The sequence below is a fragment of the Diplotaxodon limnothrissa genome, linkage group LG4 (genome assembly GCF_057381915.1).
Source record: "Diplotaxodon limnothrissa isolate DT_005_m linkage group LG4, D_limnothrissa_male_GT1.1, whole genome shotgun sequence".
Classification (NCBI taxonomy): Eukaryota; Metazoa; Chordata; class Actinopteri; order Cichliformes; family Cichlidae; genus Diplotaxodon; species Diplotaxodon limnothrissa.
The window spans coordinates 8,019,838-8,035,974 of NC_140599.1; the positions used below are offsets into that span (position 1 = coordinate 8,019,838).

The 16,137-nt window shown below is 38.7% G+C and overlaps 1 protein-coding gene across 2 annotated transcripts; it reads left to right on the top strand.

Annotated features, from left to right (window-relative positions):
- The first annotated feature begins 243 nt into the window (after positions 1-243).
- Positions 244-14,122, top strand: LOC146633184 (uncharacterized). 2 transcript variants are annotated; one of them, XM_085351360.1, is made up of 4 exons: positions 244-296; positions 9,185-9,209; positions 11,060-11,140; positions 11,763-14,122. In XM_085351360.1, exons 3-4 carry the CDS (start codon positions 11,095-11,097, stop codon positions 12,626-12,628), a joined length of 912 nt encoding a protein of 303 aa, XP_085207486.1. In that variant the 5' UTR covers positions 244-296; positions 9,185-9,209; positions 11,060-11,094; the 3' UTR covers positions 12,629-14,122. The 2 variants fall into 2 exon arrangements, with proteins under 2 accessions (XP_085207486.1, XP_085207485.1); XM_085351359.1 differs by lacking the exons at positions 244-296; positions 9,185-9,209 and having other exon boundaries at positions 10,584-11,140.
- The last annotated feature ends 2,015 nt before the right edge of the window (positions 14,123-16,137 follow it).

A 16,137-nucleotide genomic window follows, 5' to 3' on the forward strand; every position in this document is an offset into this window, starting at 1 on the left:
TAGAAAATAATTAGAAGAAGTATGTGGTCAAAGTTTGTATGAATCCTGAACAATGTGAAGGAGTGTGAAACTGTACAAGCTTTCTTTATCTTACTGTATCCACACATGGACATCCAGAGTTTGGCCACTAAACATGTTTTAAATGTACTATTATCCTCCCTTTGATGACAACTTCAAATGCTTTTATTTCAAACTTTTTTCCTGTCACTGACCTGAGTTCTCCTTGCGTCACCAGGAGAGGTATCCATACTGTAAAAAGAGGAGAAACTCAGGAGTGAGACTGGGGGAAAAAAAAGGTTTGCATCTTTCTTGTGCTGATAGCTGATTGTCTCAAAGTCAACCCAAAAGTGTAATTTAAATAATATCTGAAGTGTCTGAAATGTTTGCAGATGAGTCGGAACACAAGTCAGCACAAGCTACTGGCGATGGCAGAAGTATGCTAGTGGCCAAAGTTAACACAAGGAGTTTTTTTGTGCAGCGCTGTGCTAGCAACTGCCCACAAACACTTTCTGCCCGGTCGCGGAATACACAATTTCCACCGAGATTGGTGGTTACCAAGAAGTCACTGAGTGGTCTGTAGGCCTGCCTGAATCCAGTGTTTTTTTATAGGATCTTCACACTTCACCTTTAGCATTTTCAAAATACATTTTCTGTCCTGTTGTGTTCATATTACCCTGAAAATACCTAGCTACTAGCTATTGTTAGCAGAGATGGGCAGTAACGCGTTACTTGTAACGCGTTACTGTAATCGGATTACTTTTTTCAAGTAACGAGTAATGTAAGGGATTACTATTGCAAAAACGGTAATTAGATTACCTTTACTTTCCCGTAGGAACGCTGCGTTACTGCGTTACTAAAACCGTGAACTTTTTGCGAGAATGTCTCATGACAATGACGCAAGCGAGTGCGACGGCTATGGTAGCTCGTGTGTCAACAATAGAAAACATGGAGCGAGGGATAGAGTACGATCGTGCAGCATTTAATACTTGGAAATACCGACATTATTTTGAATTTGACTCTTTAAAAAGCGACAAAAACATAAGCGTACGTTGTACACTCTGCATCGGAAGAAAACTTCTTTCTACGTCGAAAAATTCCACTTCCAACCTGAGCAAGCACCTAGCACGCTGCCACAAGAATGTTAAATTGACAGAAAACCCCCAGGATCCCCTCACTGACGTGACCGCTGTGGCTACCACATCTACTTCCACCGGGCAAACCTCAGATGGACCCACTCCTGCTAAACAGGTTAAACTAGACGTAAGAGCGACAGGACTTAGTGCCGCTGAACTGAAGAAGCTTGTCGCTGCCTATATCGTCGAGGACATGTTGCCGATTTCCACTGTTGACTCTGAATCATTCCGACGCATCGTAGAAAAAATACCAACTAAAAGTGGTGTCAAGCTGCCCCAGAGAAAGTCATTTGTAGGATACCTTGAGAGAGAATATGACAAAATGAACTCTAACTTGAAGGCTACACTCGAAGAGGCAGAGTTTGTTTCCACCACTGCTGACATCTGGACGGTAAATAATAAAAGTTTTATGGGTGTAACAGTTCACTGGATTAATTCCACATTACAACACAACAAGGCCGCTCTAGCATGCAAGAGAATTAGAGGCAGCCATACCTATGATGTAATTGGAGCAGAGATTGAAGAAATCCATTCATCATATGGACTACAAGGCAAAGTTATTGCCACTGTAACGGATAATGCATCCAATTTTGCCAAAGCATTCAGAGTATGTCAGCCCTGTCATTTGGAGTCTGAATCTGAAAATGAAGAAGGTGATGACGAGGAACCGACCTTTACTGATGTCATAGAAGCTCTTTCAGCTGCATCTGGTGATGCACAGTTCAGCCTCCCTCCACACTACAGATGTGCATCGCACACAATTGACTTGATTTCAACAAGCGATGTTGACAAACATCTAAATTCCTGTGCAGACACCAAGGCTGTATATAGGAGTAGCATTGCAAAATGTTCTGCTCTTTGGACTAAAGCAAGTCGATCAACATTAGCCTCTGAACAGGTGGAGGAAGTCAGTCGGAGGAAACTAATGGTACCGACATCCACAAGGTGGAATTCCCTGTATGAGGCCATTTCTAGAATCATCACAATTCCCTTGAATGAACTTAATCCCCTGTGTGTAAAACTGGGAATCAAGTGCCTTAATGAAAGGGAGTACCAGTTCTTGAAAGAGTACTGTACTGTGATGAAGCCCCTGACAGTGGCTCTGGACATCTTACAAGGGGATGAGTGCACCTACGGGGCTTTACTGCCAACACTCACAAGCCTGATGTCAAAGACCCTTGCCCTGAAAGATGACCTCTCTAGAATGACAGCCAGCCTTCCAGATGTCATTGTAAAGGTAAGATTATTATTAATTGCTTTGGGTGGATTTGTTAAATTTATTATACCATTCACAGTGGGTGGATGTTATACTTTGTTTTAAGCAGTGGGTACAATTATTAAAATGATAGAATAAAAGACCAAGTATTCACCCCTTGTTAAATATCAGGGACATTGATCATCATTAATCATGAATATTAATCATAATATCAACAAAAGCCTCAGCCAAAATTAAATCTCATACAGTATTGATAATAGAAAATATAGATGGTTTAGAGCTGTAAAGCCCACAAAATATTGACAATAGGTAATTATACAGTAAAATAATTTTATTCTTAGTTGCATCATATTGTATGTTACAGGCCATCAAGACTCGTTTTGATGCTGTTCTGGACAGCCAAGAAGGACTTCTCGCAGCGGCCACTTGTCCCAAGTTTAAACTTCGTTGGCTGAGAGATGAGCGTAGGAGAGAGTATGTGAAGGAGCTCCTGATAACAGAGTGTCGTAAAGCTGCTCCTGCAACTGAGAACACTAATGTGTCCCAAATCCCAGCCAGCCCAGCCGAAATGGACTTTTTTGAATTTCAGAATCAGCCCACAGAAAGCTTCTCAGCAGAAAAAGAAATAACTGACTTTTTAAGGTCAGGCTATGAGCTTGAGATTCTGAATCAGTTCCCAAATCTCAAAAAGATGTACATGAAATACAACAGTCCAACTCCATCCAGTGCACCAGTGGAACGGCTGTTCAGTTTAGGTGGATTGGTGCTTTCCCCAAAAAGGAACAGAATGTCTGATAGAAGGTTTGAGAAGCTTCTGCTGATGCGATATAACCACTGTTTCAGTCCAAAAGAAAACAATAAAACATAGGTCTTTTTCAGGGTTGCCACAAACTGAGACTGGATTAACAGCCTGAATGTAGCATGCAATAGCATTTTCTGTTTTTGTAATCTCAATATTATGCCTCTCTGCACTTTACCAACTGTTAAAAGATGTTTTTGTTAATTTTATTTATTTTATTTATTTATTTTTTGCTTTATTTATATGAAAAGATGTGTGTATACACAAAAATAATTTATGTTATATGCTGGAGTATGCAGAAATACAGTTTAAGCCTTTATTTTCTTAAAATATGGTGTAATGTGCAGAAATATGTTCAAATGTTAAACAAATTTATTAAAGTCAAAGACTGTTGAATTTAATTTAATTTTTGTTTGATGCACTGTTTATAAAGTTAAGATTAAAAGTAATAAACAATTTTTTAAAAAGACACTTTTCCATTTGATTCACTTTTATATGATGGATTATGCAGAAAAAATAGCATTGGCCCAAAAGGTCTATTGCTTTATCAAGCATTCAGGTAGTGTATCATGTTTTTTAAAAGTAACTAAGTAACTAAGTAATTAATTACTTTTGAAAACAAGTAATCAGTAAAGTAACGGGATTACTTTTTTTGAGAAGTAATCAGTAATCAGTAACTAATTACTTTTTTCAAGTAACTTGACCAACACTGATTGTTAGTAACCAGCAACAGCTGCTAGGTCCAAAGTCTTCCTGGTATTCAGAATTTAGTCTTTAAGTGCTGTTTATTTGTTACTTTTTAAGAACTACCTCACCATACTATCTTTACATGCCAACAGGCTAGCTAACTAGTCCTAAATACTTGTTTCATGGAAGCATGTACAGTGTTTGGGTAACCACAGAGGAGACATTAGTATCTCAGAAGGTGGAGCAGATCCACTGCTCATTGAAAGATTGGTTGTTTGATCCCAGGCTGCTACAGTCTACATGTCAAAAAACGTCTTGGGTGAGATACTGAACCCTGAGTTTCTTTGAGTGCTCAAATACAGTAGAAAAGTGCTAAATAACAGCCAGTCTGTATATGCTTCGCTGTTAACATCTGGGAGAACGGCTACACTGAAAAAAATGTAGTGTTTTTTACAGTGAATTGTGCCTTTTTTCCTTTATGGAAAATGGGACGCTGAAATGGAAAATTACGTCATACTCAAGAGATTTTCACAACACACGCCCAATTTGCTCTCCCCAGTTTCCTTTTTGCTGCTTCATTTCTCTTTATTTATTATTTGCACCTATGACTTCATAAAGCTTTCAGTGGCCTCATGCTTGCCATTCAGACACAGGACGGTCTCACTGGACCTTCAGCTAAACTGTGACTGCAGTGTAAACTGAGGCAGGGATCTGGAGTTGTTGCTCTCTTTTTAGCTGTGTTAAAAACTGGCCGCTGGTAGGCCCCACCCTTATATCAGGCCATATCTTGTGGCTGCCAGAGTGAGATATTTCCCCAGCTGACGTGTAGTCAGATGTTTTGGGTTGGGTCACTTGGACTTTATTATGTCTGATTGGCTCCAATCCACACATGTGCAAGCTGTTTTCAGTTACATGTTGTGTTTCAATGGCAGAAATCTTACAGACACCTCTCACCACAACCAAGTGGTGCACAGAAGAAAATGCATTTACATAAAACTCTGGCTGTTTTTGTGTTGAAAACTTAGAGAAAATGCAAGCGTCTCCTCCTGTAATGATGACGTCAGAAAAGGACCTTTATTTGATATTGTATGGGCACTGTTTGCTGCAAGCCACTATGCATACCATTGACTGCTAAACTGTTCCCTGAAGGAAGGATATAAGCTTTTTAAAGTAAACAAGACATAACAGCCTAAATTGTCTATGCAGCCAGTAGCCGTGTGCTGCATCATGCACACTGCAAAAGCCTCCCACACACTGTGCAGCACATTTCTGCGTTCTCCAAACACCCGCAGCCTCAGGCATGTGCACTGCTAACGGCAGGAGCAGACCATCCGCACTGCAGTCGAGCCTAAAGATACAACAATACCTCCTTTCTTCTTTGTGGCAGTAAATGTGAAGTAGTATTTGTTTTCCATGGAAGAAATACATGATGATATTCTCCAGTATATTTGTAGTGTTCCTCCATCATGGATACTGTGTTCTGATAAACAAGGAAAAACTGGAAAATTCTCATTTAATGTGTATATAAGCAACCACTTTTGACCAATAACATTATGTCTTTCAATGATGTTTCACATCAAACTCAATGTAAATAAAAAAAATCATGTATTTCGAAAGACGCTCTACTACCAAAGCAGGTAACTTACAGCAGGTAGGACTGCTAGTTTTTGGCCTAAAGTGTTAAGACACCCAATTGTCAGGTTTCAGGATGTCACTCCCGACAATGAGTGACAGATCGCATTGAACAAGATGTCTGGGTCTCTGGGCTGTGGTGCTGAGCTGTGACATCTTTTCTCTGTCACTCTCAGACAACAGCAGGCTGCTGGCCTGACTCATACTCAGTAAGATCCAAAATGGCAGCAATACAATCCTCAGTCTTTCTGCCAGGACTGCAGAACGAGTAAGAGGACCACTGCCAGGCAGCTGGCCGTTTGTCTTGATCCCTTGAATGGGCCCTTCTGGTCTGTTAACACTGGCAGATGGTTTTGGTCATATATAGGCTACACATTATGTTCAGACTGCCACACATTAACATTGCGCAGGTGCCCATTAGCTCACCAAATCAGCTCTGACCTGTTAGGCCATGGACATGGCATCTCTGGGGCTGCCCTGTGGTGTCTAGCAATAAGAGGTTCTGTGGGTTGCAGACTGGGGACTTTGTCTCTATATGTGGAGATTGTATGTAAATGTAAAACATAGCAAGGCAGATTCAGTTGATTAAAGGGAATCATATAATGATATTAATTTAATTTGTGAATGGGGAACTGATCTACAAATCTCAACAGTCAACTTTACCATCACTGATCAGGACAACTCTAATCTAGACAAAACATTTAAGTGGTTTAAAGGTGTTATTTTAATATTTAAGGATTTATTTCAAATATATCTAATAGATGAAGCAGGTTCAGTATTCTCTCTAAGGATACATTAAAACTGAAGACTGGAATATCCAGGGATCAAACTACTGACCTTCCAATTGATAGAAAACCTGCTTGACCAGGACTTTTTTTATTCACTGACCTCTGATTTTTCTCATAGTGCTCCTTTAATTATTTTGAGCTGCTTACATATAAGCTGTGTCTAAGCAGACTTTCCTCTCTTGGCATCTCTGACACACCCCTAGCTTGGTGCCAATCATATCTCCATGACCGCTCCCAGTTTATTCAACTTAAATCATTTTGCTCTTGTCTATTCTCAGTCACTTCTGGTGTACCCCAAGATTCAGTCTTAGGCCCTCTTCTCTTCATAATTTACATCCTCCCTCTTGGTACCATTTTCCACAAATTGGATCTTCACTTTCACTGTTTTGCTGATGACACCCGGTTATATCTCTCCTGCAGGCCTGATTTTTCCCTCCCAACTTCTTCCCTTACAGAATGCCTATCTGAATTAAAATCCTCGTTCAGCTCTAATTTTCTTAAGCTCAATGAGGATAAAACTGAAATCTCCTTATTGGAACTAAATACAAACTTTTGAAGGCAAATCTTTTCTCACTCACTATTGATAACTCCACAGTTTTCCCTTCACTTCAGGTTAAGAGCCTAGGTATCATCTTACCTAGACAGTTCACTATCCTATAAATTGCACATCAATAATCTCACTGCCTATTTCCATCTACGCAGCATTAACAGATTACGTCCTCCTCTTTCCACCCAGTCTACATCTATTCTTGCTTTCAGTTGCTCTGCTCCCAGACTGTGGAACTCTCTACCCCCAGATATAAGAAACATTGGTTCTCTCCTCCAGCTTAAATGTAACTCAAAACTCATCTGTTCAAATCTGCATATTCACTGTGAAAACACTGTTTGTTAATTTTATCTTGCACTTTGTTTCTATTGTTCTTCATTTTGTCATCTCTATTATTATTTTATTGTTAAGTGTCCTTGGGTGTCACCAAAGGTGCCTTTTAATTAAAATTAAAATTTATTATTATTATTATTATTATTATTTAAAAAAAATTATCTGCTGAAACATCCGTTCATGATTATTGCAGATACAATCTCCCAACATTTACTCTAGTCTCCTATCTGACCCATCCTCGCCGCCTCTCCTCCAGCTCTGTCCTTCTGCTTCGTTTTCTTGATTTTCTGAGTTTGAACTTTCCTTGACTCTTATTTCGACATCCTTCTTCAGAGGAAGTTCACAAGAGGCCAGCGGCTCAGTGAAACAACTCCACCTCCTGTCCTTCATGCAATTTACAGCTTTCAGCTCAGTCCTGTGCTAAGCTGCTGAACACACAGCCACATTTAAACAGTTTCATTCAGATGCAGTTGATCGAATCACTGATTTGACTGTGTCAAAGTTAACGAGTCAACATAATCTACATTTTACTGGCTCACACTCATCGTTTTCTAAAGATGTGAATGTTTGCCATGAAGCATACAGTATTCTGTCACAGACCCACTGCTCTGCTAGCCATGATGAGTTCAAAAAGAAGGCAGCCATGTGACAGTTGACGTGATGGATTAAAGCCTAGGGCGTACGACATAAACACAGACACAGTGTCCACTGCTCTGAATCATTTATATTATGAGCTCTAATGTGTGTCGTTTTGTGTTGACACACATGATGTCTACGACAATGTGTGCGTGTGTGCATGTGTGTCAGGGAACAAACTAAAAGTCAAAAGAAGCCTGAGGATGAGACAGAGGGGGCAGCGGTTGCCAGAAAAGAGGTCTCTTCAGAAAAAAACACAGACTCTAGTGACTGCACGGCTTCAGCCAGATGACCAAGCTGCTCTCAAGTATAATAGGAAGATGTGCCCTAGGTTGAGTAAGCATTTACATATATACAACAACAACAGTAACTTCATATTTTAATTTGTGCTGTCAGCGTTAATCTCGTTAAAATGACGTTAACGACATAACCACATTAACGTGGCAAATCTCCACGAGATTAACGCTGACACCACTAATTTTAATTTGACATTTTTCTTTTCCTGATACAAAATATTAAATTGTCTGTACATCTATATCTATATCTCTTACCTAACTCCTCCTAGACACATTAATTAATCTGGAGGAAGTACATTATATTAACTGCCTGGGGTACCAGGATAATACACATCGTTAAAGCTTATGGGAATTATTTTTAGAACACTCATATCCTAATTAGCTGATCTCAAAACATACATGTACACTGTTCACAATACGTGTACGTTACATGTATGTGTATATTGTTCACATTATGTATATGCTGTTTTTTGTAAATAAAACAGTTTTTAGTGCAGTGGCACTTTGGGATTTAATGAACATAAAAATAATAACATGATAACATTAACATACATGTCTGAGTTTCCATACATGAGCAAAGTGGACAAGCACTGTAGGCCTAGCAATAAAATATCCATAGGATAGGTTTTTGCGAGTAATTAAATATATTTACAGGAGCAACAAGACCTTTACCTGAAATTAGGTAAATACTGACAACATCCTGCTTGTTTTTCAATGCAAGCTGTACTAATGTAATGCCTTAGCATCATGTATACATTTTAGCATGTATTTTCTTCTTCTATCAAAAAATGTGTCGTATTTATTGACCTCTGGCCTCCACCAAATGTTCCACTGTGCGGTCCAGCCCACATTTAGCTCTGTCTCATGCTGACAGCCAGTATCAGGCATGAAATGGTTGTTGGGCAAGACAGTCTCAGCTTCTTTTAACTTGATGGAACTAAACTTGATTCAACACTTCTCTGACGATGGCTGTGAAATATTTACAGCAGGGCACAAACTGGGGAGGGCTCGGGAAAGCGAGGGGCAGAGGCATGAGTTTAAAGTTGCAGACTCAGTATCTGCTTTGAGTGTCTGACCATGGGGAGTACTTAAAATAGTCTCTTCCCTTTACCCACAGGCTGGCACTGACAAGGACGTGCAAGGTAAGAAGTCAGCTGCACGTAGCCGCCATTAGCTTACCATCAGCTGCTATCATATTTTGTCACTTTTCATCACTATGCCTGTCTAGAAACCATTCTTTCTTGGCAGATGATAATTTGCCATAACTAAGTCTTTGCCTGAAGAATAATAATCTAAGTCTGTGTGACAGAATGGAGCCGTGGCTGAGAAAGAGCTCTACTTTGAGCGTAACAACATTACTTAAATTCCTTCTGACTCTGTGTGCTACAAGAAGACCATTATCACAGCACTTTTTGGCCAATCTCCACATTGTGAACAAAGCTTCTATGGAGTTGGGAGGGACACAGAAGTAAAAAGAGTGTATACATTATAAAAGCACATCCAGCCCTGATATGAAGCAGTGAACATCTGACACTAAGTGAAATATATGAGTGATGTTAGTGTTTGAGATATAAATAAACAGACAGATGCATACAAAAAATCAACCCTAATTATGTTAAAGGAGAAAATTGGAACTTCCTGTTATTTACTCACATGTTGTTTCCAGGGAAATAAATAAATCATAAAGAGAAAAGAGAAAAGAAATCAACGATTTTAAAGGCTTTTTTTAATCTCTGTTTTTGTTTCTTGTATATTTTCTAGATAAGATATGGCCTATATTTATACTCAGCACTATGCAGAGGTCTTGCACCATCACTGGGAGGAGACACAATACCCTTAGAGTATTACAAGCTAATGTATGCCTAGACCAGTGGTGTCAAACATAAGGGCCAGGGGCCAGAATCTTTGGCTCCAATCAGGCCCATTGGACGGCTTTTCTTAAGTTTTACAGCTTTTCCCACTGATAAACTCCTCTTCTATGGTATTCATAGGACACTAAATAGGTATAAATAAGCAAGTACACTAAAACAATAAAATAACAGAAAGTTCCTGTTTTTTCACTATCTAAAATCTACACTATCTACTGAAGAAATGTATGATTTATCTGTGGATTATGGGATTATAATTACAGGGTAGAGAAATATTCCTATAATTTTAAACATTTATTTCCTATAATTTAAGCCCATCTTTATCGTGTGCAGAAACTGAGCTGTATTGTTGAAATGTTGTTCTTTTTTATTAAAAAAAAACAAAAATAATAAATGTGTAGTTGTTCTTTACACTGACTAAAAGTGGACTTTCACTGGCCTGAACCAGTGGCCCACAGTGTAAAATAATTTGACGTCCCTGGCTTAGATGAACGGGAAGTTCTGTTCCAGAGTAGGAGGAAGGAAAATCTGTGCAGATCCATCTGCTGTGATGACCCCTTGGGAAGGGCGCAGTCAAAGTACCTCAATTCTCTATTTAACTGAGCTCATCCCTTAGTAAACGTATTTAAGAACTACAAGATACTATGTTTGAGCTAAGTTGTTTTTCATGTAACAATACTTTATTTATCCCAACCATTGGAATAAATAAAGTATTTCTTCTCCTTGTTCTTCTTCTTATTATTATTATTATATTATGAAAAGGGGTGTTGCTATCGCTCCTTCAGTTGTGGTGAGAGCAAATTTGTGAACTGTCAAAACTCGTCTGCGCACGTCATCCTGAAACCTCCACACTCTTTTTATGCGCGTCTAATCTTGTGAGTGAGCAGTGTAATGATAAATGGAAAACTGTTAGCAGTGTTGGGCACATGTTCATTATATCACCTTGTCTCAGTAATAACTGTGCCTATTAATATAGATAGTGCACAAATGACATCCTTAATGAAGACATTGTCAGTCAGGTGATTTGTGTTCATTAACATCAAATAGAAAAGCAAGTAAAAACACTCTGTGCGTACACTGCACTGAAAATACAGTTATTTCCATGTCTATGTTTTCTTTCTCAGGGAACAAACTGCCTGTGGGTCCCTTTTCTGTACTAATGGCGCAAAGGATGTTGAATGAAGGTGGGCAAGATGGCCGATCAGGTGAGACACAGGAATGGACTATCGATGATGGAATTTTGTGAATGCTAATGAAGTTTGCATGACAAAAATGTTTACCAGTGAAAATGCCAACTGTACAAGTTGATAAACCTAAATTTTGGCAAAAGGCTATCCTCAGTTATTTGTATTTCCCTCTTCGTCCTTCCCTTGGAAATGATGACCTCTTTATTTAATGTTGCTCCGTCCAAGTTCAGCCCCCAGGATACGACTTAATGAAGGGACTGCAGTGAAAGGCCTGGGAACAATGTTATATTTAGCCTTCTTGTTATTTCTGTTGGTTAATTTTTAATGCCCACTGGAGGGCTGTGTGTAGAGAATAAGCGTGCTACATTTTGCTCATTGTGCCCCTATAATTTCTGTTGTGCCGGCTCACATTAGTAACACAAAAGCTCTGTTTCATGACCTGGCATTGACCTTAGTACTTTCTCACTTTTTGTTAACACCCAGGCCTATGAAACATTTAAAAGCAGTTTTGTTAGGAAAAATAAAGGTCTCACATAGTCTGTGAATGACTTGAAATTAGATCAATATGAATCATTAATTATAACTGGGCCTTTTGATTTGCCTCACTGTAAGCATTTTACTTTGTCTTTTGTGACTGCAGTCCTGGGAATGTTGGAGGTGCAGGTAGAGCGGGACCCCAAGACAGGTGCCACCATCGTTAGGTCAGTGGCTCCTGTGTCCACACCAGCTGGTGCTCCAAAGGCTACCACTGTCTTTGACGACGGCAGGAGGAGCATCCACACTATCAGTGGGTCAGCAGATCAACCCTCGTCTAAAGAGCTCGGGCAGATCTTGAGTGTCATCGATGGGGTCGGGATGAAAGTGCTGCTGAATGAAGTCACAGTCACACCAACCAAGACAGAGACAGTAGAAGCTAGCAAAGGCTCAGAGAAAAAAGGCCTGTCGCTTCATACCCATCCCAGCACATCAAAGGAAGACTACAGGCCATTCGGCGGCTCTAGAAGCGATGATTTAGAAGTTGAGCTGAGCAGTGAGAAGTGTGTTGTAAATGTGGGAAACACAGATGATAAAAACACGATGGCAGTGAGAGACACTTTGGAAAAAGTAGATATTGTGGAGAATCAGATGTTGGAGGAAAGTCCTGTCACACTTGTGTTCTTGGGATACGCTGATGCTACAACAGACCAGAGTCAGAGCCAAGAGGAGCAGGAAGGCATGATCACTGTGGAACGAGTGATAATCACGGAGGATGGAGAAGAGCATGTCTTAGGACCTGAAATGCCTCCTCCACTTTATTCACCATTAGACCAGGTAGCAGAGCAAGGCACCGGGAAAGAGTCCAAAGATGAAGCAGTTCAGGTTATTCCCTCGGGTGGAAACGGAGCTGGAATCGATGTGCAGGCAGAGGAAGGTGATAAAGAGTCACATAATACATCTCCACCAGGCATAACAGAGGGAAAAGGCAGTTCTACGCACAGGAGCTGCCGGTGTTGCTCTGTCATGTAAGAAATGGTTGAAGAAAGACTCCCTGTATACCATGTATACACTGCTTCCTTTATATGTTGCTTTATATGAGTGGGTTTAATAGCATACTAAACCATCACCCACCATTTCACCTCCCCTTGATAATAAAAGTGGCACTTATATATTTGTGCAGCTTCTACAAAGCTGAGAACTAAAGTCCACTTCCACCCCCTACTGGACAGAAATAAGAACTTCAAGCAAGCAAGCTTATCCAAGAGAAAAATTCCACACTAAATGTTTAGCCATGGTTCCTGTAGAAATGGGGGGGGAAATTACGCCATCCTTTAGCACGCACATCTTAATGCTTATGGTGTCCCTCACTGTTTCTAGTATGAAAAATACCCTGCAACTGACGGCTGAGATTTTGAGTGTTTCTGTGTTTTGATGCATCACCTTTACACGTTGAGTTTCTTAAGACGGATTCAGATTCACCATTTCTGTGTAAAAATCCAAACATGAACATTTTGAGAAATTATCTCATTCTTGCTCAGAGTTACATGAGAAACATTACACTTTTTTAATGTCTGTGCAGTCACTGTGAAACTAAAACCAGCATCTGGTTACTGCTGCGCTCGGGCTGCAGATAACCTCGCTGACATGGCAACAAGACATTTTTATCTCTCAGTTTCAAACACTGATTAGGTGTTAATTAGAAGTTCTGGCTGGCAGATTTTTTTTTTTAAACTTCCTGGCAGTTTGGCTTGTTGGTTTCACGTTCATGCCAAGTTAAGAAAATTGGTTTGTAGAATTTGTCTAATATTTTTCTGAGGCACTGATCGTCTCATCTAATTCTTGGGGAAAGAAAGTAAATAGTATACCGCCCACCATCTTGAACTATGCCTTCACTATTTTAGAACTGATATATACATTAAAAATACTTCTAGAATTGTTTGAAACACTTTAAAACCACATTGGCAATACAAGAAGAACAACATGTTCTTCTTGTATATTCACTGTAGAAAATCTGGAAATCACTGTCTTTATCTGACCTTTGTTTGATTTTTTTTTCTCACTGAATTTAGCTATAACACTGATTTATGGCAGTGGATGTTAAACAGGATATGTTGTAATATGACAGATTCCAGTTGGTGTAGTGATCGAGTTTTACAATTAGATTTGAGATGTACTCACAATTTCACACTAAAGCAGTAAACATGCAGACCTCCCATATTTGCTTCTGTATCATACACCGAAATGCATTTTTTTAAAATGGAGATTTTCCAGCGCAGTTTTGTGACTTTTAAAATCACGACTTTAAATTGTGAATTTTAATTCACGTGACATCTTTGTATTTCTAAAATTTCCTTTATTTAAGGTGTTTACGTGTGTAAAAACAGTAATTACACCAACAACAAATACTGACCACTGCTGTAGTACAATTAACCAGGTGTAAAGTTGCAGAAAAATACTTTAATTAGTTCGATTATTGTGTAATTTAATGTAAAAATCTTGTACATTTGATGCATATTTAACAGGATAAAATATGGCAGCATACTTTCATTTATATGTTCAAAAAATGTCAAAATCAAGTTTATAAACTAGCAAATGGGTTTATCATTATGAAAATATCCAGTTAATTTGAGACTATTATGTTACATAAGCTGTTAAATGTAACTTTACATCAAAATGTTGAATAAACAACAGATCTTCACATTTAAAGAAGGTAAGCCCACATATGAAATGATTGGATTTATCTTTATTTAACACCATAAAATATAATTCCCCATTGTAATATACTGTTAATTTATGATCATAGTAAGTTTAATATGATTCTTTATAAATAACTTCACATTCAAATATGAAATATTTCACAGAAGTTTACTGTAAAAAAAAAGTGTGCACTAATTACATTGCTGGATTTAACTTAGAAAAATCCATTTTAAAATGGTTAACCTTGATTATGATATTATTATTATAGTTAAAACAAGCTGCTGTCATATGTAATATGTTTCTTACCACATGAAATTAATGGATGGACATTTTTAAAATATGCTGTTAATTAAAGATCACATTTAAAAAAATGCATTAAACCTTTATTTTAATAAGGTTATCAGAGTAACAGTATTTTGCCTGCAGCATTGTGGTCAAATGACGAATCATGAAATGATGAGTTTGCTTTATAATGCCATCATCAAACCATTAGGAACCTGGTGCAAAAATCACACACATACAAAAAAGACCTACTTGTACACTCCTAAACTATCGTGATGAATCAGATGAATGTTTCAGTCCCATGAATCAGATCTCGTTCAAATACAGACGAGGTTGGAAGGAACTGATGAACAGTTGAAGAACAGTAGAAATTTGCAAAGAGTGTGTTTATGATAATACATTTGCATTTGGAGCCTGTTGCTACATATTGATATGAGGGTGAATTGAAAAAAAAAAACCACATAAATTTGTATGAATCCATAGTCAATGGTATGCTTCGATGTCAATAACCTGGTAGCCCTGTTTTTTAGTGAATGACAGTTTAAATGGTGATAATAAAAAAAAACCCTTTTGCAAATGTCTACATAATCAACCAACCTACAGGCTGCAAGCACATGTGAAAGAGTGCATAAATTTCATGCAAGGACCCATCCTTTCTTTGTACGACAATGAAACACCAGCATAAACTGCATCCTCCAAAACTGGCAGATGTTCAGTCAGTAGTAGGATGCAAACATCAACACAACACCACCAGAAGATTGTGATGTGGCCATAACCAATGGTCTGACCCACAGATAATATGAAGTACTCTGCTGCCAAAGAAGAACTTCACTACACATAAGTAAGACAGGGAATCATTAACTGTTAGCCACAGACTGTAGGGTCAGTGGGTCTGACTGTATTTCAATGTTGAATCCCGACCTTCATATCCCCTGTGGACCTTGATATCCCTGCTTGTTCAACAACAAGAAACCAAAAACTGTACCATGCATGAACTCAAAATGAGGTAAATATGACACTGCTGATAGAAATTTCTCATTCCTGTCCCATAATGCACTGGGAAATCAGAGGGAAAAGGCCAATACAGAACTTGCTGGAGAATCATCAGAATTTTACATTTTCTTTAACATCAAGTAATCTAGTAGAAGTGGTCTGTAAATGAATGGTTATCTTAAAAAAAAAAACCTGTAAACAGCTCAATCAGGAAAAACTGGGACTCCAAGTCTGACATTACAAAGATTCAATTTATGAGGCCCCCTTTAATCTGATGCATGTGCTTTAACTCAGAGAACCAAAATCGGCTGTGTTAGCTTAGCTTAGCTTTACCAGCAATTTGTACTGGAATGGGAGAAATTCCTTCATGTGTTCAGCCATGGAGTAACAACCACCGGGACAGATCGTAAATAATATGGGGTCACCTTAATGGGTTCCTGAATGAAAGAAGAAATTTCATTCACATAGACACCTTTTCTGATTTTATTAAAGAAATGGAGGGCAAATGCAAGCTACCTGAGGGAAAAAAGAGCTGGAGTACGAAAACGAAAATATTGAAGCAACAG